Source organism: Lichenostomus cassidix, chromosome 3, assembly GCF_008360975.1.
Source record: "Lichenostomus cassidix isolate B80296 chromosome 3, HeHo_3.0, whole genome shotgun sequence".
Lineage (NCBI taxonomy): Eukaryota > Metazoa > Chordata > Aves > Passeriformes > Meliphagidae > Lichenostomus > Lichenostomus cassidix.
In genome coordinates, this window is record NC_139483.1 from 20,156,164 (window position 1) to 20,182,209 (window position 26,046).

At 41.4% G+C, this 26,046-nt stretch overlaps 1 protein-coding gene across 1 annotated transcript; it reads right to left on the bottom strand.

The window, feature by feature from the left end:
• Positions 1–25,385, bottom strand: KCTD3 (potassium channel tetramerization domain containing 3). The gene is made up of 18 exons (XM_085054821.1): positions 25,016–25,385; positions 21,273–21,326; positions 19,828–19,873; positions 18,929–19,002; positions 18,404–18,462; positions 18,136–18,216; positions 17,314–17,448; positions 16,395–16,485; positions 14,030–14,220; positions 10,035–10,150; positions 6,805–6,892; positions 6,556–6,672; positions 5,455–5,625; positions 4,151–4,306; positions 3,242–3,338; positions 1,762–1,946; positions 1,519–1,657; positions 1–1,158 (listed from the first exon to the last, which is right to left on the bottom strand). The coding sequence occupies exons 1-18, from the start codon at positions 25,087–25,089 to the stop codon at positions 576–578; spliced, it is 2,457 nt and encodes an 818-aa protein (XP_084910947.1). The 5' UTR covers positions 25,090–25,385; the 3' UTR covers positions 1–575.
• Positions 25,386–26,046: the final 661 nt, after the last annotated feature.

Here is a 26,046-nt window from a genome sequence, read left to right on the forward strand (position 1 = left end):
TACAAGCAACACTTCTCTGGCAATTTATTTGGACTAAGACGCAAAATAATATGCTATTTTGAATAGCTTCCTCCTTAACCTGCACAAAACATTTCAGATATCAGACAGCAGCATACAGAGCAAGGATCCCATTCATAAAACAAGACTACAGAGGCAGAGGCAGCTCTGTGAATTAGGCAAAATCCACCCAAGAGAGCAGCAGCTCTGTAGAGCTACATGGTTGCATCTAAAGGGCGTCCTCTGCTCAGTGACCAAGTGTTCCTTCAGCACCATCCCTTTCCCCAAAACAAAAATAATCACAACATATCACATGCCTGACCACATTTACGCAAGAATGCACAACAATATTTTGGACCAAGTACCGTACTACATTTTGGAGCATTACATAAAGCCACACATTGATGTGGAAAACCCTTCAAAGCTTTGGCAGCAGCTAGGTACTTTCTCATAACCTTACAAGTTTTATTCTGGTATCAGAACAAAATCCCATTCAAGAAACAATCCACAACACATAACATTATGCCTGCTACCAGCCAAAGGGCACCTGCACCTTGTTTTTGTCACCAGACACATTTTCACAAGCCGTAGTCTTGGCAGGATGAGTCGTTCTTCCGGTGTCGTGGCGAAGCAGCTGTCTTTGTAGGTGATGGAGAAGCTGCACCAGGTAATTCAGGCCCACCTTCAGCAAGGACTGGTGCAGAGGCCAGCAGAGGCACTTTCTTCCTTCCCAGGAAACCAGCTCCTTCAAATCCCATTTTCTTTTTGCTTTCTGCTTTGGTTTCATTCTCTTCCTCTGGTCCTCTTCTTTTTAGGTCCAGAGAATTCTCTGGCAGGCGGTGAAGCTCTGTGCTGCAACACCCACCTGCATCTGTCATGCCTGTGCCTCGCACTTCCAGTGCCATTGATTGGACTGCCTTCCTCTCAGCTGCACTGCCCTCAGCTATTGCCTTCCTGGCCTCTGTCTGGTTGGAATTCCCATTTGCAGCAGCTGCCTTTTCTGCTGGGCTTTTGCTGGATAAGTTAAAAGCCTGGAAGTCCCGGTAACTGTGAAAGCTCTCTGTCCGCCTTGCTCTTGCCAACAGGGGACTTTCTCTGTATGGCCGCACAGAACCATACGTGGCAGTTTCATGGATTGTTTCATGGTGCTGCAATTGGAGGCTTCAGAAAATATAAGAGCAGATGTTAGGCTGAGAATTGCAGCCAGTTCTTCTGCACACCATTGCTCCCACCTACCACTGCAATTCCCACAACAGCAATACACTCATCACAGCCACCACACAAGGGCTTCCAGATCACTTCAGATTCTCAGAGGATACTTCAATCTGCACACATACAAAGCACTGGAAATCAAGGACTATGTGTGTGCAATTCAAGCCACTTAGGGCATGAATGCAGCTGCAGCCTTCAAGTCACCCACCCTCTCTTTGCCTACCTGAAAAGAAAAACCTTTGGTTTTTCTTTTTTTACCCAAAGAAAAACCTTTGGTGTCTGCAGCTGATGCCACCCTTGGTGACTCACCTGGAATTTGATTCCCGAAGCCGGTTTGGCTGAACAACTGAGGTGGCAGGACTGATGTTGGGTGTGGCACAGCGAGATGTACTCAAGTCACACTGGTCAAGCAGCTTGAGCAGCTCTTCCTCTGTGGGGCCACCAACATCTGCAAGAGAGAGCTCTTAGAGGCCAAGTCCATTTGCAGTCAGTCAGGCACATCTGAGGACACAAAAAAGAACCACACCACAGTCCTGGCATAAGACAACATACCTTTGTCTTCACTCTTATTGACCATGTCCATAGCTGTGGTCAGGTCCCACATCTGGATGCTGCCATTGGAATGGCCAGTGAAGAGGTAGCGGCGTGGCCGGGAGCCCATCCTGCTGGATCCTTCACATTCTCGCACGGTAAATGATGAGATGGTAGTGCAGTCAACTGCCTGGATCTCACAGATCCTACAGCAAGAGAAACCCCAAATTACCAGAACAATTCAGGTAATTCTGGACCTGGCAGAGTTTGGCCAGTAAAGTCAGTACTGGTTCAGTGTTCTGAGAAGGCACCAAATTTGCCAGCACAAAAAGACCTTTCCTCCAGATGAAATTCCTCCCCCTGCATGCCTGACACACTGCTCAGCTGCAGACAATGCCTTCCCAACCCCAGTCCATCTGCACTCTTACTGCTTGTTTATTAGGCAACCCCCACATGTTTTATGTCCATTTTCTATTTGCAATGATTAGAAAGCTAAGGTTCTCACAACAATGACAGAAACCAGACCCTTCATATGCTAGACACTCTAGGAAAGTAACCTGCAGAAACAGCACTTTTAACCAGATAAAAGATATGCAAAAAAACCCAAAGATGATACATACAATGTTATGTTTATAGATAACTTTTGTCATGTCATAACTGCAATTTCACTTGTCATGGCAGATCTCCATTGCTTTTTTCCCCTTTATTTTAGAAGTTTATGGGGAGAGAGAAGAAAAGGACTCCCAAAACTAAGTTGCTCATGCTCTGGGTTGCTTGTTTTACTGGCCCTTTGTAGTGAACTTTTTACCCAAGCAGTGCCAAAATAACTCATAGAGTTGAGGCATTGATGTTTTCATCCAGATTCAAAGTTATTAGGCAAGAGATACAAAAAGAAAGCATAGGACTGAGATGCACTGTCTTTTCTGATCTCTTGTCATCTTCCTAGCCTAACAGGAAGAAAAGCAGCTGTGGATTTGACAACTTTTCTTTACTATGTTGGCAGCAATGTAGTAGTCTTAGGCTTGACTTATGAAGTCAAGCCTAAGAAAATAATTGAATAGATGACCTAGAAAACAGAACTTCCATTTTAGAGGTTTCTAATATCTTCAAAGCCAAGTGCAAAGGAAGAGAGAAACTCTTTTTTAGAGCAGCATAATCCCTGCCACAAGCAACTTCAGCATTAGTTTTGAAATTCAATGTAGCATGGTACCATGTTTGAGTCACATATTCTGTAGGGGCACAGAAATGTTTGCTTTGTGAACTCATCAGAGTGAGCCCACCATGAAGTGAGCCTCTGATATAACATTTTTCAGAAAGCCTTTTGGCTTTGAGGTTATAATAATTGTTAAGTAACAGTTCTTTTACTAGTGTGCAAACAAGCGTTCAGCCAGATCTGTCAAGCACAGTAGAAACCTGTTATGTGCAATTGCATGCACTCATCACCACCTGAACAGTCCTAGTCCTGCTCCTTTCCCACTTAAAACCCTCAACATGGATGTACCTTTTCCCAGTTGAAGACAGCCTTACAAACAGCTTATTCGTTATGGGAACAACTTTTTGGATAAACACCTGTTGATCATCACGTTCACCAAAGGGTCCTAGAGGAAAAAAAAAGAAAGATCACTTGCTGTTCTAAAGGACACACATTCTTAAGTTTGCTCTGTATTCCTGGAGGAATTACTATGTCAGCACAAACCCTACATTAGGTCTCCATAATAACAGCAAGTACTTTTGTTGTTTTGCAGCTCCCAGATGTCTAAAGGCTTAATCAGATTTGTTGCATTAGTTCTGACCCCAGCCTGTGTTCACAGGGCATCATATTCATCAAAGTTTCATTTGCAAGGTTCAGACCACCAAGGAATCTAAACTACCTGTCTACCTATATTTACCAACACACATTCCTTCAGTACCTTGCTACAGCAGTGGGCTAGTACCATTTGCCTCTGCAGTTGCAAGGCTTCCATGAACTTTGTCACAACTTCAAAGTAAGTTAAGATTTTTTCCATGCTTTGTTTAACCCCAACTGAATAGTGAACTGGAATTTGCAGTAGACCAAATGTCTGCTGTGCTTGTCTGCTTAATTCAGTCTCCTGTGGTTTCTCTCATTCTCTAGTTAAACCAAAATTGAAATGCTACATCAGTTTGATCAAGGAAGAGGTATAGTATCTGTGTTCCAAAGCTTTATTGTCCCTTTTTCCCTCATTCAGAGTAAGTCCTTTACGTGTACTTACGCTCTACAGCCTAAATAATAATTCCAGGTGAATCTTACAGATCCTTGCCATCAATTTAAGAGGAGAACAGTATATAAGAGCTTATACCTATCAGTTTGCATGTTACAGGGCTGAAGGTCTGTTAAACCATTAGGAAACTAGTGAATGTACAGGCACAGCACAACCAAGAGACATCCTACCAATGTCATTTCCAGAACAGTAACTGCCATGACTCTCTGCTTCCTCCAGGGATAAGATTTTGAATGATGCAAGAGGTGTTGAGCCTGGCTGAGTCGAAATCATGCCCCGGAACCGAGTCACAGTCCATGTCCGTACATGGTTGTTATCAGCACAAACTAGAAAGGAAAAGGTGTGCATTTACAAGGGATGACAAAACATTTAGATAAGCTTCTCTAATGATTATCTATGTGATAGTTTTTCAGGACTGAGCGATCAAGAATTTAGTCAATGTGAGGTCACACAGCATCTCCAGACAATTTCCCAACAGCCTACAAATTCTTGCTGATGTGCTGTTTTCTATTAGTTTTGTATCTTCCCTCAGAACTTTAAGAAACTGAGACAGGTACAACACAAACCTAAAGACTGGTTTAGCACCAGTAGCCTACAGACCCCTTCAATCCCGTGTGCAGATGCTAGCACAAGATGTCATGAGAGCAGCCTGGCAGCAGAACCCTCCTCACACAATGGTCCTACTCCAGTTCATTCACCAATTAACTCAGTTTTGTACATAGAAATGTGCCCTCTCCTGGTACTGAGGGTTTAGCAGCAACTTGCAGGGGAACAGATGACCTCTGGGCTGTTTATTTGCAGTACAATTGGATACCATGTTCCTGTTCCTTTTTTAAAATAATGGGATAGCAGCAAGAAGTAAATCAGTTCTCTGACATGCCCTGGCTGCTGGATTCTAGGTGAAATAGATTCTTACAGAAGAAGGAGTGACTGCATATTCCCTGCAAGTAAGACGCGTTCCTGAACATGACAGGACAAGCAGAGAAGCACAACAAACACTGGGCGATTGCTGAGAAAAGAAACACAGACAACCCTTTGAAGTCACAGGAAGGCTTTTTCTAGGGCCCAGGAGGAGATGGTGCACATTTTGCTGCAGCCCAGAAAGCTCCTGAAAGGCTGTTAAAAGAAGACAAGTCCTGAAGGACCTGTGCACAATAAAACTTGACAGAGATACATTTGTTTACAAACCCTTTTATTTCCACAAATGGCAACCTTGGAATAAGACACAATGAAAGAGTGTGTTGTTCCAGTACCTGGTCAAATAAAACTCAGGCCTTTCAACCACTAAAGGTTTGAAGAATCCTTACTTTAAGAAAGAGGATCCAAGCAAATCTAGCCCTTCCCCTGCCCCCAGATCTGCCCAACTCATTTCTATTACACGTGGGAATAATGCAAGTTGTAGAGCATAGCATACAAATACTGCATTGCTCAGGAGGAGGGGAGAACCACCAACACACGACTGTGCATGCATTACCTGACACGAGGTGCTTCTCTGAGAGCATGATCTTGGTGACAGGGCTTCGATGAACCGTGAAGGTCTGAAAGAGCTGAGGGCCAGACCCGACTGTCTCAGGGTGCTGCACAATCACCCTCACTGCTCCAGAGCTAGTGCCATATGCAATCTCAATCCAATTACCACTTACACCTAAAACAAGCAAGAACACAGTTGTTGCCCCAGGAATGAAAGCTTGGCTTACTGGGGGCCAGGGAAGAAGGCAATAGAAAACAGTATTTCCAGGCTTCCACCGTAAGAAAGCTACATTTTTTAAACAGTTTACTCATTATTTTCCCATAAACAGGGAGGGCATTTTGCCACTAAAATAACCCCAGGTTTGTTCAATTCCATACTACATGTTTCAACATTATCTTAACAACAACCTTCTTTCCCATTCTCTCCTCCCTCCTGAAAGAATAAATAGATGAAGTCATATGATCAAATATTTTGGCACTCTTCACAGCGATATGTTCTGCCTCAGTTGGAGGCAAATAGGAAAGCAAAGCAAAACAGGAAGAACTACAGTTTAAAAAGTCACTGTGATAGCAATATCATTATGCAAGTAACCACTTTCTCCCAGCCTATGCTTTTTTGAGTTTTACTTTGCTTTGGGGTTTTGTTCTTGCTATTGTTTCTCTTTTAATTTAAGAGATAGCTGCACCATGATTACAAAAGCATCATCCAGATGCATATGGAAATGTTTCTTAGCATATTGGTTATAAGGCTGTGTCTCCCCCTTACCCAGCTCAGCACAAACTATTTCAGTGAATACAATTCACTAAGTGCCTCTCTTGTGCAAAATGCTTAAAACCAGCCAAAATATATTATACACAAGCATTAATATACACATACATGTAAGTACATGTAGCTATTTATACAGATTACAGGTGTAAAGGAAAACAGCTATACCTAGTGTTCATCATTCATTTGAAGATGATTAAATGAAGAAAAATCCTTTATGTCAAGGGCTACCTTGTGTGCTTTAACCCTGCTATGCAGCAATAGAAAAAGTCCATTCAGAAAATAGAAAAGCACATTTCTAACAGACTCTAAGTGAACAGACAGTGTTAGAATACTGACTTGTTTTAGGTGTGAGGTAGACACTGAGAGCTGTTATAGCATCATTAGAGGGATCATGGTATAATTCTGTCACAAGAAGATCATTGTCTTTCATTCGCAGTGGGAACTTCTGCATGTCTGTGGGGAAGAGACATTTATTACTTTCATTAGACTGTGTTGTTCTGAGGCAACTTAAATCAACTAAAGAGTGTAACAAAAAAGTTGCTCAGTACGACCTCCTTTTTATTCCACCCTGCTCCCATTTCTTACCTATATAGTAGATGGAGCCATTGTTACAGCCCAGCAGTAGAAAAGACCCAGCAGTATCATAGCTTGTGATAGGAACAACATCCTGAACCTAGCGCAAATAGAAAGGAAAAAATAATCAAATCAAGTATTTAGGTTGCTGCTTCCTCAGTTTTCAGACATTTTTGGTATATTTTGGTGAACATCCCTTGAGTTTGGTATTGGACTGAAGTACACTTGCACATACAATAGCAGTCCTGAACTGCTACATAATCCTCTCCTGTCCTGGAGCTCAGCAGACACTTGCAGACAAATTAGCACAACTGCTCTGAAGATCCGTCTCCATGTGAAGGAACAGAGCCTAGAGAGTTGAAGCTAAACCACGTCTTCAAAAGAGAATTTTTTTCCTATATGCCAGTGAGTGTATTTTGCCCTTTCTGTCCTCTCCCTTCTTCCACTTCTAACAAGTCCTTAAGAGATTGCTGGACCAAGGAGCAAGATGTTGCCACTCTATACCTTCTTTTATCCCCAGTTTTGTATCCCACTGCCAAACTATGGAAATCTTTGCCTCTAACAGATACATAATGAGGGGTAAAAAATCTTGTTCCATTACCATTCTTATTTCTCACTTCCAATACACAACCACACCAAGTAAACTGGAAGGCAGCCCTGTCATATTTTATTTATACTGGTCTACAACTTAAGGTGAGGGATTATACATGCCCTTTCTTTGCCCTCTGGGATTAAAAGGAGTGCTTATTCCTCTTTGGAATAAGTGGGACAGAGATCTCAAGCAAAGAAAAAGTTTAGTTTATCCTAGCTAAGATCTATTTCAAGCAATTCTTTTTTTGCTTCAGCCCTGAGGAAGAAAAAAACCAAAGCCATGTTATCCAGAGCACTCAAACATGCACAGTGTCATGATATTTGTCCTGTACTCTACGTTTCAGTCAGTTCACTTAATGGACATTGAATTCATGGACATTTCAGCCTAAGTTCTCATTTCTCTCTGACCAGCAGCATCCTTCCAATTGCTATAGAGACTTGAAAAATCATTTGCAAAACACCTACAATAAATCAATTGGATAAAAGCGAAACAAACCAACTGACGAAACTTCCCCACATCTCAAAGAGCTCAGACTCTAAACTGGTACCCCATCCTAACTTATGAATGGTCTGTAAGCCTCTAAAACATATTGTAAACATATCTTCCTTCTGTGCAGATAGGAACACCAGAGGTGATTCAGGAGCTGCCATCTGCCAAGATGTGAACTTTCATTAGGAAACAGAGCAACCCTGTACCACAGTCACTGGTACAGCATGGGCAATGAGAATCCTCACTTTGCAGAATATGATTTTCTGTCACACTCTACTGCTTTATGTTACCTCTTACTCTACAGCACTTAATGTTCTGCTTCCTTTTAGCTCTCCTTTGCTAAGAATTTCATTACTGATGTATCTAGCACCCACACCCTCCTTCTTGTAGCATGCCACTGAAACATTGCCAGAGGAGTAAGTACAAGGGAAACCATCTCAGCAGTCTGCTCAAATCTCCAAGAAGGGAAGAAGATGCAAGAACCAATCTGATGCAGAGATCAGAGTTACATCTTCCAGGTGTAATAAATCACATACAGACATCACCACATAAGGAAGAATAGATTTGAACAAACTAAGGCTCCTTAAAACAGAACTTAGAAAGACATCAGCCTAGAAAAAGACAAACGTGTTGCTCTGAAATGGGGCATCAGCACACTGTTCTACAAAAACCTCTCTCACTGAAGCAAGTATGATTGCATCCTAAGTCCAGAGCTATGGGCAACCCACAGAAAGCAGTCACTTAAATATCAGATATTCTCATTAGGAATTTTAAGATCAGCCCTGCCACTTTACATCGTTATGCTGTTCTTCAAGAAGGATGTGTTCTAAAGGGAGATGAAGATCTGCAGGAAGACATTTGTGAGTTGTTTTGGGTATTTTACTAACAAAAGAGCCCAAGATATAGAAAGCACCTTAAAATGGTTTTGTTTTGGTTTGTTTGTTGGTTTGGGTTTTTGTGGGTGTTTTTTGATAGTTTTGTGATTGGTTGATATTGTTTGTTTGTTTATAAAAGGAGCTATTCTCATTCTCTTGAAAAAAAAATTAGTCAAAAAAAAATTTTAGGACATACTGGCATGTAAGCCTCTCACAGATTTTCTATTCTTCAATAAGAAATGCTTTCACCAAAGGAATAGTCAATCAAACTGAGGAACTATTTATGTGATCAGAAAGATTATTTCTGTGGCACCCCCTGAAACAAAGATAATGAATGGGACATCAGTTTTTATTTCTTATGACTTGCCCATTTAGAAAATATTGTTAACAGCTTGCCCCATAGCATTAAGTTGTCTCTTAACAGAAGATTTTGCAAGGCATCAGGAGAACTTTAAATAATGTTTTCTTTAACTCAAGGCCACACTAACATGTCTGTCTCTGCTGCAAAAGCAGTGCTCTCCCACACCTATTATTTGTGTTATTTGTTACCAGTACTTAAGGGTCAAATCAGAGCTTAGCAAACAGTGCAGCAGCCTCAGGTCAGTTCTGCCTCTTGAGATTCGCAAGGCATTTTTGGGATTTTTATTGCATCCACACTGTGTGCTACAAAGTTGTACACCCAGCTATGTTACGAACTTTGTTATTTGAATGCTTATCTGTTTCTCAGACTCATACTAACCTCAGACTCATACTAACCCCATTAATGTGCATTCTGACAACAGGAATCAAATCAGTGCAGCCAGAAGCATCCACACACAAGACAGACATCTTTAAAGTACATTCGTGTGCATTTCTGCTGAAGTCTCTCCCATTGTAAAACAGCTTTTGAGATGCCCAGATACCAGACTGCCTTTTTGTTTTCTTCTTTCAGATGGTCCAGAAATTGCTGTCACACACTCCCCACAATTTTATTTCCTATGATCATAGCGAATTTTTACCAAGTTAGTAATTCAAAAGGAAGTTTAAATATATTGGCACTTGACATTCATTACCCCAAATCACACTGCATCCTTCATTTGAAAGCCTAAAAAGCATGCTTGGCAGCAGCACCAAACAAGTCAACATTCTGCTCACAGGCACAATATCCAGGTGATAAACTCCATAACACAAGTCAGGGCTGAAAACCCTATGAGGAGCATTTTCCATATGCTTTTAGATTATTTTATTCTCTTTTGACTAGAAAGACATACCAGCTTGTAAAAAGTGATGTAGAAGATTGAACACACCTGCCAATGCTGAGTCACAGCGTTCCATACTCCCACTTTCCCTGTATGACTTGTAGCCACCAGCTGGTTGCCAATGAAGAAGAGAGCATCTACAGGGACTCCAAGACTGAACACTCCTACAAAAAATGAAGAGGCTGTGAAGCTCATCTAAAATAAAGAGAAAAACACAGTAACAACAGAATCTCTCCAATACTATCATATCACATTATTTGAGAAGCAAGTAAAGAACAGCCAAAACTGGGTTTGCAGCACGCTAGGAGAGGCACCATTCATGTAGCACACTGGGTTCCATGAAATAGGTAGTGTGATGTCATCTCGGCTAATACCATCATTATTTGGAAAGGAGGAGGCAAGAGAAGCTAAAAGAGCCCTTATGAAATATACAAACACTTTTCTACAACCATCAAGTTCTCAAATGGCTTAAAAATAAATAAAAATCATATTACATCAAGCAGGAGTTTTTGTTGTTTAGTTGGTTTTTTGGGTTTTTTTAAGCTGTGGCTATGAAGTGTCATTGAAGAAGCAGTAATTCCAAGGGTTTTGCAAATTTGTACCATACTAGTTTGCAACTACCAGTAAAGAATTACAAGTTCTTGATTCTTTTTTTATTTTTTAAGTCCAGGCAAGCAAAATATTTTGAAAATGTATTTGAGGAACTAGATATGGCTACAAAGCTTCAGCCTTATTCTTGGGAAAAGACTGAACAACTCAAATGTGACCCTACTTCAATACATTCTAATTTCTCTTTTAGCAGAAATACTTGAGCCTGGAAAAATAAGCAGCCTGCAAAAATCTATTTCTTTCGCTCTCTTTCCATCTCCAGATCTTTTTGTTTGGTTGCAGTCCATGAGCAGAGAGTACAGGCCAACAGGCTATTAAAACTTGAAGCTATATAGGGAAGCAGTTTCACCAATCATTACATACTATTCAAATTTGGAAGATAAAACTTGCCAGCAAATGCTGGCCTTCCAAGTAAAGGAAATGTGTCATCAACAACATTTCATTTAATAAAAATCAAAACAGTGCAGAGCCTGACAGGCATCGATGGCTGTGGTTACAGCTGACCTCAACATCTGAGCCCTTCCACAAAATCAATCCTTTCTTTAGAGCTTCCAAGTCTCATCATAGATCCAATGTGAGTAACTTTAACTGAACTGCAAACCTGGATAGCACACTACATTTTGTACTATTTATTGTCCATGTATTTAAAAGTTACAGCAAACTCAAAAGATCTGAGGCAATTTCCAAGTTTGCCAGCTATGAAGACCAGCAAACTGGCCCTGTAATTTACTTGGTTTGCAAACAATTCTAGGCTATGTTTTTCTGCCTGGTAAGTACAAAAGTACTGGGGATATGTTACAACACCAAAGTGCCAAGCTTCACTCACAAATCTCCTATTCCACACCACTACTCTAAAACAGTAATTTGTATTACTCCTCACTAATATGTCTTAACTGCAGCAGATAGATGTCGTCAAAACAACATTATCCAATAGCTAGAAAATTCCCCAACATTGTTTCGGACAAATTCAAATGAACAGAGTATCATTCCCACGCAAGAATCAACCCTCCGTGACACCCAAGAAGGAATCTCAGGAAGCTGTTTTAATTACTGTGCTAAACTGTTTTCCAGGGCAGAGTACAATCATTCAATGCAGATAAGATTCAGCAGTACAGGGCACACAAAAAAGGCAGTAATAAAAAATCCACAGAAACAACTAGAATTGATTACTCCAGAGAAGGATGAGGTTCAAGGAAATCAAGGAAGACAGCTTGAATGGTCTGGAGGAATTTGAAGTGTCAGTCCTGCTTAGGCTCAACAATCCTGAGACTTGTCCACAGGGGAGACAACACTATATGTAATGACAGGCTCTTGTCCTAAGGGTCCCTCTCAGTAAAATTCTGCTTACAGCAGCAACCCAGCAGCAGTGTCTTATGTAACTAATATTGAAAGGGAAGAAAGCGCTCTGGGAGAGCTCTATCACAAAGATGCCAGCCCACACAATTTGCTGGGGATGGTGTCGCCAGGCTCCAGCAACTGTTTGGAACAAGTGGTTTCTTTCACAGGATGACAGCAGTGTACTGTATCTCTAACACAAAGCAGCACTGCAAGCATTTGCCTCTACAAGGAAACAAAACAGCTACATTCAAGTTATTACTATTAAACACAAGCTATTTTTTTATACCATGTATTACCACAATCAACATGACCTATTATCCAAAAGAAAAGCAGTACATTTTGGTCAATGTCAGCCTGACTGGGAATTTCATCCTGTAGGCACTTTCTCTCTGCTTCCCCCACTCCTCCTGCCCCAAGTGGCAACTATTCTGTTTCACAGTGTCACTTCAGTGCAGTACAGCCTGTTTAGCACAAGTCCATGCTTCAGTTTTGTTGCCATTTTCAGTCATAGTCTAAAGCTATCAGAATCTTATGATACTGGCATATTTTAGAGTTTTTATCGGAAATAAAAGTCTACTTATCTTTTTTTGTGTCTCTCTGCACTTGATTTTACAAAATCCAAGATGCTGCTTGTCGTGTCTTACTGCAAATCCCAAGGTAACACAAGCAGCTAATTGAAACCAGAAAATGCAGGAGGAATGTAATGGCACAGTGCTTAAAGCAATGCCTGTTACAGCAGTACAGCTGTCACACCAACTCTCCCCTGTCTTTAAGATTCAGTCAACAGGAGCATAAGAGAAGAAAAGGCTTCTCAGGTACAATAATTACTCCCTGTGTTTAATAATTTAATATTCAACTGTTAGACATACCTTTTTATTTTTTTTAATACAATGGAATCTCCTTTTCTATTTTGCTGACCATGATTATATATAAGAACTCTGTGAGTCACAAGTAAAAGAGCAGTATGCAGCTGAATTATTGCATACAAGACCTTTGCCTTTCCCCATCTTCAAATATGACTAAGTGTTTCCACTCATTCATGCAGGAAAAAAAAAGTAACAGCCATTAACATAGCTAGAAATTGCCTGAGAATATGTCAAGTAAGCTCTTCTTTAAAGGCAAACAGGTCAAAACTTGAATTTGGTCATTTTGACTTAAATTAATAACCACATTAATTCTCATGGCTTCAGCTATGGAGATATATCTAACAACAAATTAGCTCAGCATTAAGTTTCAGGGAAAAGTACTCACATAACCAGACTGCTGTCATACTTTGTTAGCAGTATCCACTGCCAGAGGAAACAGACATTACTGGCATAGCAGTGGTTATTCAAACACTAGGGATTAGGCTGGAGGAAGTTCCAAATACCATTCCCTTCAGTGCCTCCCAAATTTGCCCTATATTAGAACAGCAATGACTCAGACAAGCCATCAGATCAGTACCAAAGAATATTTACTTCTGGAAAGCTCTGCTTGCTGTTTCTAAAGCTTACTAATTAGGTGTCCTTCAGTGCCAAGGAATAGGCACTGTATGCTTAAAGGCATTTTGTGGGCTTTTTGCCTACTGTGACACCCAAGTTATAAACCCTAGAAATTTTCATCTTCCAAGCTCCATTTGTGAACCACATTTGACAGAGGACTGAAGTATTTTCATCATCTCTAGGTAAAAATATGGCTTTAATAACACAAAGGAAAGGAAAGAGCGGAATCTCTTTGTATCTGTAGTTTTCCACCTCAAAAACTTAGCTCCTTTGTATTATGGTCTAGATTCAAATGCAAGTCTAGGGAAAATTTTAACCCTTAATTTGAATCTTTATGCAAAAAACCTCAAACTCAACAGTAAGTACTGGTTACTATCTCTTCAGTAAGCAGACTGCTCTTTTATTCCCCATCTCTTTGATTTTGAGACAGGATTCCTGGTGCAGAACTGAAGTTAATATACTCTAACAGGTTGCTGTACTACAGCTTGTTTTGTCAATTTGTGAAAGTGAATACTGAACACTACAAATCACACATACCTCAGAACAAGGCCTCTGACTTCTTCCTGGTTAAACACACACACACCAAAGAAAAAAAACCCATGTAATTATAGTTACCAATTTCGCTGCCACTACCACCATCTTGAATGCTCCACAAGATAATGCTGCTCTCCGAGGCAACTGCAACCATCTTGTCCTTGTCCCCATGAGGGCCTCCAACCACCTTGGCATTGAGAGCCACTCGCTCAATGGTCCAGTCCAGGTAAGGACTCGTGAACACCTGCTGCCAGCCAGATGACTCTTTGATTCTGGAAGGGCAAAGGGGAGAACAAGGGGCAGATGTCAGAGACTGAGGGACAGACAGCCCAGTCTAAGCCTGAACCACTGTGGATGATTCAGTCTTACACTTTAAGCCACAAAACTTCAAACTCCAGTTAAGAACTACAGACTTCAGGAGCTGCATTTTTTTCCCATTCTGAAGTGTGATATTGCATATTATTTCAGTGTTTTGCAGCTACTGGAATCCAGTGCTGGGCTTTTTCTTCATATAAGCACATCTGATATAGAAGTTGTAAGATGAAGCCAAAATCTTGGGCTAGACAAACGCTAGATAATGAGGTTCAGCATAAAACTTAAGAGGAAAACTCTATTAAATAATCTCCTTATACATCATGCAAGAAACTAAATCATGCTTTAGCATAAAGCTCTGCTCTCCAGCCACATTTTGTTTGCAGTATCCTGTAAGCAGAGAATAATAAATTGACTGTAAACTTTGTTTTTAGAGAGTCATTTCCCTGTGCATTTTGAAGACTTACACGCTGTCAGCACAATTTATCTGACTTCAGGCAATAATTTAGATACTTTGCAATGTAGCTAAAGCAGACTAGATCTCTGCAGTCAAATTATAGAAATGTTAAAATTAAAAGCAGAAAGATATGGGTACTTTTTAGCATTGTTGCCATTATTTCACCTCAGCGCTGCATCCTGCCTGGAGCTGAAGCACCCCAGATCACCACACCCTACCCATACAACACACAGAAGTTGTAGTGAAGAAATTTAAGGTCACAATTGCAATAGCAAGACTGAATGAAACCAAGACATTCTTGCAAACTCTGTGACCAAATTTTAAAAACTTCTCTCATACTTCAAAAGAAAAAAAAAATCTTTAAGATGCACTGCACTTTGCTGTAGCAGAATGGAGGAGGGAAAATTCCACCACTGTATTCCTAGATATACAAAGATATACAAATCCTTCAAGTTTTGGAAGAAAAAAAAAACAAAACCAAGACTGCTACCTTGAGTCTCTGTGAAGAAAAGCAGCACTTTAAATTGGCATGTTGACCTGCACCCTCTCTCAGCAACCATTCAAGTCTAACATGGTTCATCAAAAGCATCACTAATGACTTAATTTCAATGGCAACAAGTCTTGTTAAGTACTTTACCAAGCAAGAAAGAGGCAGAATCTTTCACTTAAAAGTGAGCTAGCAGCCAAGGAAGACAGATAAAACCAGAGATAAATCAGAGATAAGAAGGGGACAACTAGCACAAAACCAGTTGCAAATCATTGCCTCTTTCTCTGTCAGGTCATATGAAGCATAATTGAAAACAAAAACATTAAGCAGAGCAAGAGAAGCCCCTTTTAAACCAAATTAAATTAAAAAAATGCAGTAGTGAATGCAAGTTAGATGTGATTTAAGTTACAAAGTTTAAGCAACTGAGTTAGTATTCTAGAGAATAAATAAGGCAGCAAACTCTGGCTTTAGCTTGGCAGTAAGCAGAGAGAAGTTGTTCACATTACACTCTTCTCCCTTCTTTCTCTGAACCACAGTATGACAGCCACGTTAGATTGGTCTGGGCAAGAGCTCTTGTTAAAACTTTCCATTACTTCCCATCAAAAAGACAGCCACCAATTAAATGAACACTACAAGATGTGAACTAAAAAGAGCTTCTGTAACATGGAGATATTGCTTATCTTCACCTGATCTTTAAAAACAGCCACTTTGTTTTCAAGACATTGAGGATATTTTTCAGGCATCCAAGTGAAGTAGCAAGTTTAACAGTTCTGCTCAGCAAAAAAAATCTGAAGTTTAAGACAAGGTAGCAAAATTATGTAGCAAAAATTCATTTACTGTTTCAACTTCCTTGACAGCATAATTTCACAGACTGTTTTCAAACCCACAGCAGGAAAAGCTTTAATTTTTCATTTAAAAGCTGGCTTTAAAACAGGCTTTTGAAGCAGTTACATTGGAGTCAACTTGCATCTTTTTCAACAGCATCAAGAATTGACATCAAAGTAGCAAAATTTCAGTTCCTATCAAGCAGTTTATTTTCACCAGAAAAAGAGCAGGAACTCATATTTATAAGATCAGACTGAATGCATTCATCTACTGCTACTGGAGAGTAAACTTTTTGCGTTGCTCTTAGCCAATGATTATAATTTTCTTTTAGATTCCTGTAACTCAACAAGCAACTCTATTCATACCTGTAGCAAACAGCAAAATGGGCATAGGCAGCTACTATCCAATTGTGGTGGCCAGCAACTATCAGGACTTTCCGTGGGTCCACAGGAAATCCTAAAAAAAACAAAGCTGAAGTCAGGCAAGTGATGGGAATTAGATGAAAGACACATCTATAATAGGATAGAGCTTTCTGCTAGGATGTACAATAGAAACTTTGATAATTAGGTTTCCAAAGAAACATTTTCAGCAAGATTTTAGTTCGCAGTATTGCTCCTCACAGTCTTGGTATGCTAAAGCACTAATGCCTGGAGACTGGACCTTCTACCTCATTTTCCTCACAACTGCCTTCTTCCAAACCTACAGCAGCTCACTAAGAAGACTCAGCAATTCATAACCTTATTTTTATATTACCTGAAAAAAGACATTTAACATACTCTAGATTTTCCTAACACTGCTACAATTTACAGAATTGTAACAGAAATATGACACTTCTAACAGCCTCATTTTGCTTGCAAAGTCAAAAGCTGGGAGATGACAGAATTCAGGTCTACTTCACAATTTTTCTGTGAAGACTACCTTTACTCTAAAAACTTAATTCTTGCAGGGCAAATGAGACACCAGGAGTAAGAAAGAGGTGGAAGACCAGGAATTAGACCCTGAACAAAGGCCAAAGAGACAGTGTCCTCTCTAGTTTTTATTATGGCTTTAGCTAAGACTGTATGAAGAACTTTGATTTGCCTTCCTCTCAAGCCTCACATCTGGATTTTGCAGCAGTGAGCCTTCAAATACTGTATAGGGCGTAGTGTTTAACTAAGTATTCAACACTTTTAACCAGGCAAACATAGGACAGCAGATTTACACCAGATACAGCCACACAGTTCTTATTTCGCAGAGACAATCATCTTTGCCATTTGCTTTGGTTTTAAAGCTGACAGTCCTCACCTAGTCTGACTGTACCTTCCCCTGTACCAGCAAGTGTAGGCTGGACACCACCTCCATGCATCTCACTCTCATTCTGACCCGTTCTGATGTCAGTCAGTGGCCCAGTAGTATTATTTATTTTACGGCTGGGAATGCCTATTAAGAAAAAAAAAAAAGGTATTTTGTCCCCCTCCTTAAACTTTTGCAAGATATTAGTTCACTTTCAAAGTACAGGATTGTGCATTTTGATGAAAAGCTTAATGTATCTTCTTTATAAAACAGGCAATACTATAACACTGAAACAGAAAATCCTTTTGTTCTCTACGTTAACATTCACAATTTAAAGAATTATCTTCAGCAAACTTGTCAATAATTGGCTAGATATTCTTTAGACTTCAGGTTAACACATGAATTGTGTTCATCTCTACAGAGAGTTAAAAAAGACTAACAGGTACTCAAATTTATAATACAAACTGATTAGCGGTGATTTGTTCCGTGGGCAGTGGGACACCCAAGGTAACTGTACATTCCAGAAAGAAGCACCTCATGCTGATGACATTAAACTGAAAGGTTATTGACGAACCTCTGCTCTAGTGTACAGCTAAACACAGCCTGCTCAGTACTAACATGCCACACCCCCTGCCCAGTACTCTAAACATGCTGTTTGTTACACCACAGAGATGGAAGTCTTGGGTTTTAATCAGAATAATGTTCAGTTCAACCATCTGTTGAAGGCTTTCTCAGAACAGTTTGACAGCCAGAGCAGCCACCTCAGCCAAGCATCCCCACAAACCAAAGCAGCAAGTGACTGCAAGCAACATCAGATCATGAATACAAAACTACCTGGAGGAGGTAGGTAGCCATGAAAAAGGACACTGCCACAAGATGAGCGTTCCAGTTCTTCACATAGTAGTAATCTTCTCACTAAGGAGGAAACCCAGATGTGACCACAGCTTTCACTTCCCTGGAAACATTACATTATCTCAAATATCATTCCATTTTTGAAAACTTTGACTTTGAAAATCTTAAGGGTCACAGCTGCCCAGAATTTGTCAGTGGACCGCTCATACAATAAATATAAGATGAGCTGCCATTAAAAAAATAAAGTTACCTAAAGGAGTGATTCCATAGAATTCAGCTTCATGTCTGAGAACATTAATACTCACTCCCCTAGAGAAAGAAAAGAAAAAAACCAAAACAAAAACCGACAAGAAGAAAGTGAGTCAATACCTTGAATAGAAATACTTGCATACAACTGGATAATTACACAGTCTAAATATCAAGCTACCTGACAGGTTACAGAATTACCACGAAATGCATTCAACATGTTGATATGTGAGATTTCAAAGAAATCTTAATTTGACTTGACTTTCATTAAAATAAAGATGCAGAAACAATAAATACGCTGCAAGAAGTGGTCTAAATTACAAGGCGCTACTAACAAAATAGAATGCCACCACTTCTGCCTCCACCATGCCGTGCATATACTCTAGACACAGCCCCACATCTACAAGGTAGCTGGGCCATATACCAGGCACCCTACTAGATGAGTAAAATGTAATATTCCTCATTTGAAAAAGTTTTCTAATGCTTCTGATTGAATTAATTTTCACTTGAAATAATTACAACTTCTTACCGTAAGTCTAACTCCTTTGTGCGAAGAAAATTTAAAATGGGTGCAAATGCTGCTGGATCTCGATCAATAAATATCTGCAAAGAAAAAATTCTGTATGTGAGTACTATTATGGAGCAACCATCAACTAAAATGCTTTTTTATGCTGAGTGTGGGAAAGAGGAGTTGAAGATGAGGTAGTCAGCAGACAAAAAAAAAGCCAAGTTTTTGTGCCTCTTCTCTCTTCTCATTATTCTTGATCCACTAATTTAACATTCCTAAAGGACATATATACAAGGATTGCTGCAAATAGATGGCACTTAATAAATGTGTTCTTTATTCTAGTCTTCACAGAGGATGATGGATACTCCCACTTCCCAACACGTGTTCAATAAGCAGTAAATGTAATAAGATCTCAAGACAGGTTTAGGCTTTTTAAAATAAAGTTAATTACCATTAAAACTACCACTGCACTTTTAGCAGAGTGCTTGTGTGCCTTACTGTCACTCAACAACATGACTGTACTTGTTTCCCATTTGAGAATATCATACCCACAGACTGAATTTTGCTACATGTGTTTGCCAAAAAAGTGCTATGTTTCCATGTGGGATTACTCAACTACATATGCAGTGCCTATCTAATGAAAATTACACCTCCCAGCAATACAGCAATTGGCATTTGGTCTGTTTAAAAAGAGTTGCTGTTTCTGCATTACCTGTACAATGCAGAATGAGCACAGAAGTACACACATTGTTCTAGTTTCATTTATCTTGAAAAAAAGATGAGAACCAAGAAAGCCAGAGATGTTACTAACTTTCAGGCAGTGTAACTCCCATTAGCAACCACAGTGAATATGCCTTAGGAGACAACCTAACCAAAAGCACAACATTCAATTAGTAAGTTACAGCAGGTTCATTACTCACAGCACCAGTTTCATCCTTTAGTGTTGAAATTCTTCCACTCAGCAGACTGAAAAACAGGAAATCATCATTAGATGTCCCTCAGAAATGTACTGACACAAACACAGAATAGCAACCCTCTGGGTCAGTTTGTTCTCCTTGTGTATTTTTGGTTACATTTTGGTAACACAGTGCAAAGAAAACAGCCAGAATGCTGGAGGAGTGAAATCTCTCTCCTGAACACCCAAAGAAAGGCTGAGAGCTGCATCTTAAGGACCTTCAGATTCCCAAAGAAAACAGATATGAGGCATAGCCTGAAAGGACTGAAAAATTTTCCCTGGTACTTGGAGGGCTGTGTAGTTTGTTAAACTCTAGTTAAATTGGAAAAAGCTGCTGAAGCAAAAAGGAAGAGTAAACAACCCAATCTGCAAGGACTTACCAGACAAGAATGGGATGAATTATTTTGACACAATTTTACTTCAAAATTTTTCTCTCATCAGATCAAAGTACTTTTTCTCCAGATCCACATAAAACACAATGCCAAAATCCCATTTTACAGATAAGGTGGAAACTAACACAAACAGCTTTCATTTGGCTCTGGATTACAATTATCTGAGATTTTTCAGGATAACTTTCAGGACAACCTCCTTAGGCAGCATATTTAGTGTTGAGAGATTGGGGAATAGCATGAGACTTCCTCCTTGTGCCTTTCCTTGCATGCCTCAAAGAAGGTGACATTTTCCTGGCATTTCATTTATCTGAACATTTCAGTAAAACAGGAACAGGTAATGCTGCCTATGTCAGCTGCCATGCTTTTACTGGGAAAGAAGTCTAGAGTACAAAAATTAAATGTAAGGAAGCAAAATTGCCAGCATTTAGGTTTTCCCTTCCAGGTTTAGGATTAACTGGGGTGATAGAGGTACAGCAGCTGCAGAACAAAATACAAATGTAAGCATCAGAACCTGCAGAAGTAGTAAAGGCAGTGATGTAAAAGGAGGATGTTCAATAATTCAACAGCTCCTGTATCATGAGTTAAAACCCTCAAAGCTTTGAGTTAACTCAGAGTAGAGCAATTACTCAAAAAAAAAAACCCAACCCAAACCACAAATGTTAAAGGCAGTGCTAATGAATATGGCCAGTAAGATCACAAGTCGTAATGGAGTCATAGTCGGTGGCATCTCCCTTTCCTTCAGGTTTTTAAGGTTATTTCCACAACACTCCCTCTAAAAAGTGACAGCTCCTCAGCACATATAAGCTGCCATGGCTACATTCAAGCAAGAAGATGCCTCTTGGATAACAGCTTATTTCAAATTAATCTGTCCCATTGCTTAGAGAGAGGGGGAAAGCATTAAGGGGGAAAGCACTAATAAAGATACTATTTACAGCATAAATTAAGAACTAAGAACATAGTTTTTTTCTTAATGACTGTTAATTTGTCTTTGTTAAATGTGAAGATATATTACAAATACCTGGAAAAAAATGAGTCTGGAATCCACATCAGTGTTTGTCTTGATGTGCTGAATCTATGAAAACAAAATCACAAGTTCAGAATCAGCTGTAAAATTGGAAAGAAGCCTGCTTTATCTAAAATTCTTTGATTTGTCCTACAAAGCTAATATAAAACAGGTTTGGGAAGTTTGAGATCATTTAAATATCTGGACAAAGTCAGAAGTTGCAGACTCTTTGCACAGATCACCCTTAAGCATGAAGCAGGACTGTCAGGAGACCACAAAAATATCATTCTTTTTATGTTCGTAATGCACTATCTCAAACATCCTGTATTTCCTGGTTCTCATACTTCAACAGTAATGCTTGCAAAAAAAACCAACCAAAAAACAGTAATGCTTGCAAGAAAAGACCCAAACACTGCTCCACACACACAAAATCCAAACAGTAAAATATAAATTTATCAACAGTGTGCTATATTTGTCAATAACTGCACACTTGTCTGCCACTCTTACTTAGGACTGAAAAGGTGCTACATTATGCACTGCAAGAGCACAATGAGCTTCAAGTTAATATTTTATAAGAACTTGAATTATTTGCCATTTTACTATTTGGGCCCCTCTTGGGGAGGAGAGAAGGGCAATACCAATAACAGTTACAAGAAAAAAAATATTTACTTTGAATCACATTGTGAAATAATACAAATTATACATATTACTTATGATGCCAGACAGTACTTTACATAATAAATGATTATGGATTATATTATACTACTTCTAGGTTTAATTTAACATAAAGGAAGACAATTGAACTGGCAGCTTGGACAATGAGCTCATGCTCTGCATCACTCTCTGGCTGTACATATCCTCTTACTAGCGCCATGACTAAGAAACCTCTGGTGACCTCTCCATTAATGGAAAACAAAAAGTAATATTCAAAAGTAAAATTCCATTACAACCATCCATCTAGTACAGGATTACAAAATATTTTTTGAATAAAAGTACTTCATCATAATTTATCTAGTTTTCACTGCTAGCGCTTTCCAGTTTTGAAGGGGAAAAAAATGTAAACAAACCACATCACTTTATGTCCCCTAGGAAGCAGAAACACAAAGGCCATATGGAATAATATCCTGCATACAATGTGGATTGTGCATCTGCTCACCACAAACACAACAATGGCAAATCTGTTCTTAACAGAAAACCTAGAGTATCAGCATTCTAAGCAAAAGCATGCACAAAGTATTTTCTGAAAAAAAAAAAACCAAAACAAACCACTTCTCTAATATATTTCTAAGTGGTTTTGCTCAGCATTTCTTCTCAGTAATACAGGTCACTACCTCTGTCTCCATTAAGAGTAAGGGATGATTCATTTAACTATATTATAGCATGTGAAAACAATGAATTACATGAATTTTATCCTGAATTAATCCAGACTGCTTGTAACTATGGGGATGGATGCAGCATCACCATCATCTTCTTTCAATTTTATCAGCATGTTTAGACAGCACTGTCTATAATTTAGCACTATGGTACCAGTTTAGTAAGCAATAGCTCATACTAACATATACTTTAGAAATTTAAAGACATAGACATTAATCTATGTAAACAACCAGAGTCCTCCTTTCCAGGATGCAGAAAGCAGCTTAGCTAGCAACATTTACACACACAGGTGTATCTGCAGCTCCATGCAGTGGTCAGACAGGCACTTTATAAGGAAAATTAGGCAAACCCAGTGCAATATCCTCAAGTACTCTTAAACATATGCCATCTTATTTAAAAAGAAACACAAGCAGCTGGAAACAGCCACGCCAAGAGTCAGTTAACAAAACAACCATTTTCACAGTCCTATTGACCTTGTAGAGTTACATTGTAACCAGAGGGAGACACATAGTCAGAAGAATTCACCCACTAATAGTAACTTCTGTGAACCTTAACTTGCAGGAGACTTTTGTTCGCAGCAAAGGAATTCACAGAAGTTGTGACCAGGAAGTGACGGAGCAATCGCACATAACAGGGAAACCCTGACAGTCCCAGGGAGCAGTGGGGACCTCGTGTCTGACCGTGGGAAAGCTGTCTGGGGTTTCTCTAGTACCTGCTGCAAAGTATAACTGGTGTCAGAAACAGAGAGGAGTTCTCATTTCCTTCTCATTCAATTCTACAAACAAAACTAAGAGTTTCAGGTTTCTAGTGAGAGTAATGAGAACTAATGAAGAGGAGGATAAGTGTACACTCTCATTTAGCATCGGGCATTTGCTGTGCAGATCATCCACTCCAAGAATCACCTGCCTTCGCAAGCTGAAAAACACAGCTCAGGTATATCTTTGAAAGGACATGGGCACTACAAGGGAAGCTGAGCTTGCAAAAGACTAAAATTTCTCACACAGAAGTACAGTCTCTCTCTTAATGGGGAAATATCCACGCACTCATTTCCTACTCCTTACATCCAAATGTTGACTAGAATCTAGACCTTCAGCTAGAAATTAATTGCATGCACTTGTTAGTTTGCCTCATTCTTCCTCCTCTGTGTAGGCAAGGCCTCTGAGGATTTGTATTTCTTCCCTGATTTGCACCCTGTACGTAATTCTGTTCTCTGCAGAGGCATTTAATAAGGAAGATCTATTTAAGAAACTGGAGCAGCTTGTAGACTCCACAGGTAATAAAATCCTAAAAGATGAACTGGCCTATAATTTCAGAGAGTTCACTGAAGAACCTTCTTCAGCATAACTTGAAATCTGCTCCAAGGCCACATCAAAGTTATCCTGAAAGCATCATTATAGGTAAGTTTTGCCTATGCAAGTTACAAGCAGTTTCTCTGGGTTGAAGCAGGTTCTCAACGTCTTATGAAAACAAAGGAATTCTGCATTGATTTCTATGGCACTCTAGGAAAGGCTGCAGCACACAATTTAGTTATCAGATCAAGCGCATGCTCTGAGTGATGCAAGAAAATTCTGAAAATAGTAGTAGTAGTTCCTACTACTTCTAGCTGGCTCCACGTTGTACACATTACTTGGGAAAACACATTACTTCAGTTTCCACTCGCTACGGTAATCCGAATGATTTCATGCCTGAGCATTTTGACAGGAATGTTCGCACTGTTTATCACCCAGATCCTGACCACAGCTGTCCCACAATTCTCTGCCTCAGCCTGCCAAAACGTCTACATCTGCCAGCTTCCACACTTCCAGCGCACATTTGAAAACAATACAGCTCTTTATTCTCGTTGATGCCAGCGGTATCGTGTCAGCGATTCTAATATCTTAGTCTCTGAGGCTGCTAGACTGACTGTTCACCAGAAGCCTATGGGTGTGACAGCAAAGCAGAGCTTCCAGACCTGAAAAAGCAGCATTCCCAGAGTGCCTAAGGTGTTTGCGGAGCAGCAGGCATCAGGGCAGCCCTGCCATCGCGGGCGGACACCACGCAGAGCTGCCAACACGCCCCGTGTCCGCCTCCAGCTCCCCCCGGGCCCTGCCCGGTGCTCAGTGAAGCTCATCCCGCCCGTCCCGGCGGCAGCACCAGCGCGCAGAGCCCCGCCGGGCAGCCCCAGCCCCAGTCCTAGTGCCAGTCCCAGTCTCAGCCCCAGCCCTAGTGCCAGTCCCAGTCTCAGTCCCGGGGCGGCGGCCGGGCCGGCCGAACCCTGGCCACGCGGGGCAGCGCTTTTCGGGCAGGGCCCCCCCGGCGCTGCCGCCGCACCGCACCGCACCGCACCGCACCGCACCGCACCGCACGGCGCCGGCCGCCACCCCGGCCCGGTCCCGCCCGCTCACCTGGTGCCACCCACGTTGAGCTGGATGATCTCCCCGCTGCCGGCTCCGCCGAAGCCGCCGCCGTTCCCCGCCATCTTCCCCGCCGCCTGCTCCAGCCGGCGCCCGCCGCCGCCTCCCGCCGGGACCTCGCGGTCGAGGGAAGCAGCGGCGGAGCCAGGCGAAGGCGGCGGGGAAGGAGGCGGCGGGGGATCGGCCAGCGGCGGCCGGGGCAGGGTCGGCGGCCGGGCGGGCTGCTGCCCCGCGGGCTCTCGGCGCTCAGGCCCGGCCGGGGGCGGCAGGCGGCATGGCAGCGCCGGCGGGAGGAGCGGGGCCGGCGCGGGCGCAGAGGCCGCGGAGCGCTGTCGGAAGGCGGCCCGGGCGGGAGGCGGGGCGGGCCCGGCTGAGGCGGGAGGAGCCGGCAGCGCCCCGCGGGCAGCGACGCGCCCGGAAGGGGCCGGCGGGAGCTCGCCCGGCCCGGCTGCGCCGTCACGGCTGGGGAGAGGGGCCGCCGCGCCGGGAATCTCGTCTAGTGTGGGTGTAAAGGAACGGGGAGCCGCCCGTGCTGCCATCAGGCGCCAGCCACCCCCGCCTAAAATAAAGGGAAGGGCAAGGGAGCTGGGGAAGCGTCTGGGAGCGCAGGTCATGTGAGAAGAGATTGAGGGAGCGTGGAGAAAAGGAGGCTCAGGGGTGACCTTATCGCTCTCTGCATTCACCTAACAAAATGGGTGAATTCTTCTGACTATGTGTCTCGCTCCGGTTACAATGTAACTCTGCAAAAAAGAGTCTGTAGCTAGCTCCCGGGCAACCAGCGACAGGACAAGGGGACACAGCGTCAAGCTGCGCCAGGGGAGGCTTAGGCTGGATGTTAGGATGAATTCCATCGCAGAGAGGGTGATCAGACATTGGAATGGACTGGTCAGGGAGGTGGTGGAGTCACCATCTCCGGAGGTGTTCAAGGAGAGACTGGATGTGGCGCTTGGTGCCGTGTTTTGGTTGACAGGGTGGTGTTCAGACTTAAGTTGGAGTTGAGAGGTCTTTTCCAACTTAATTCT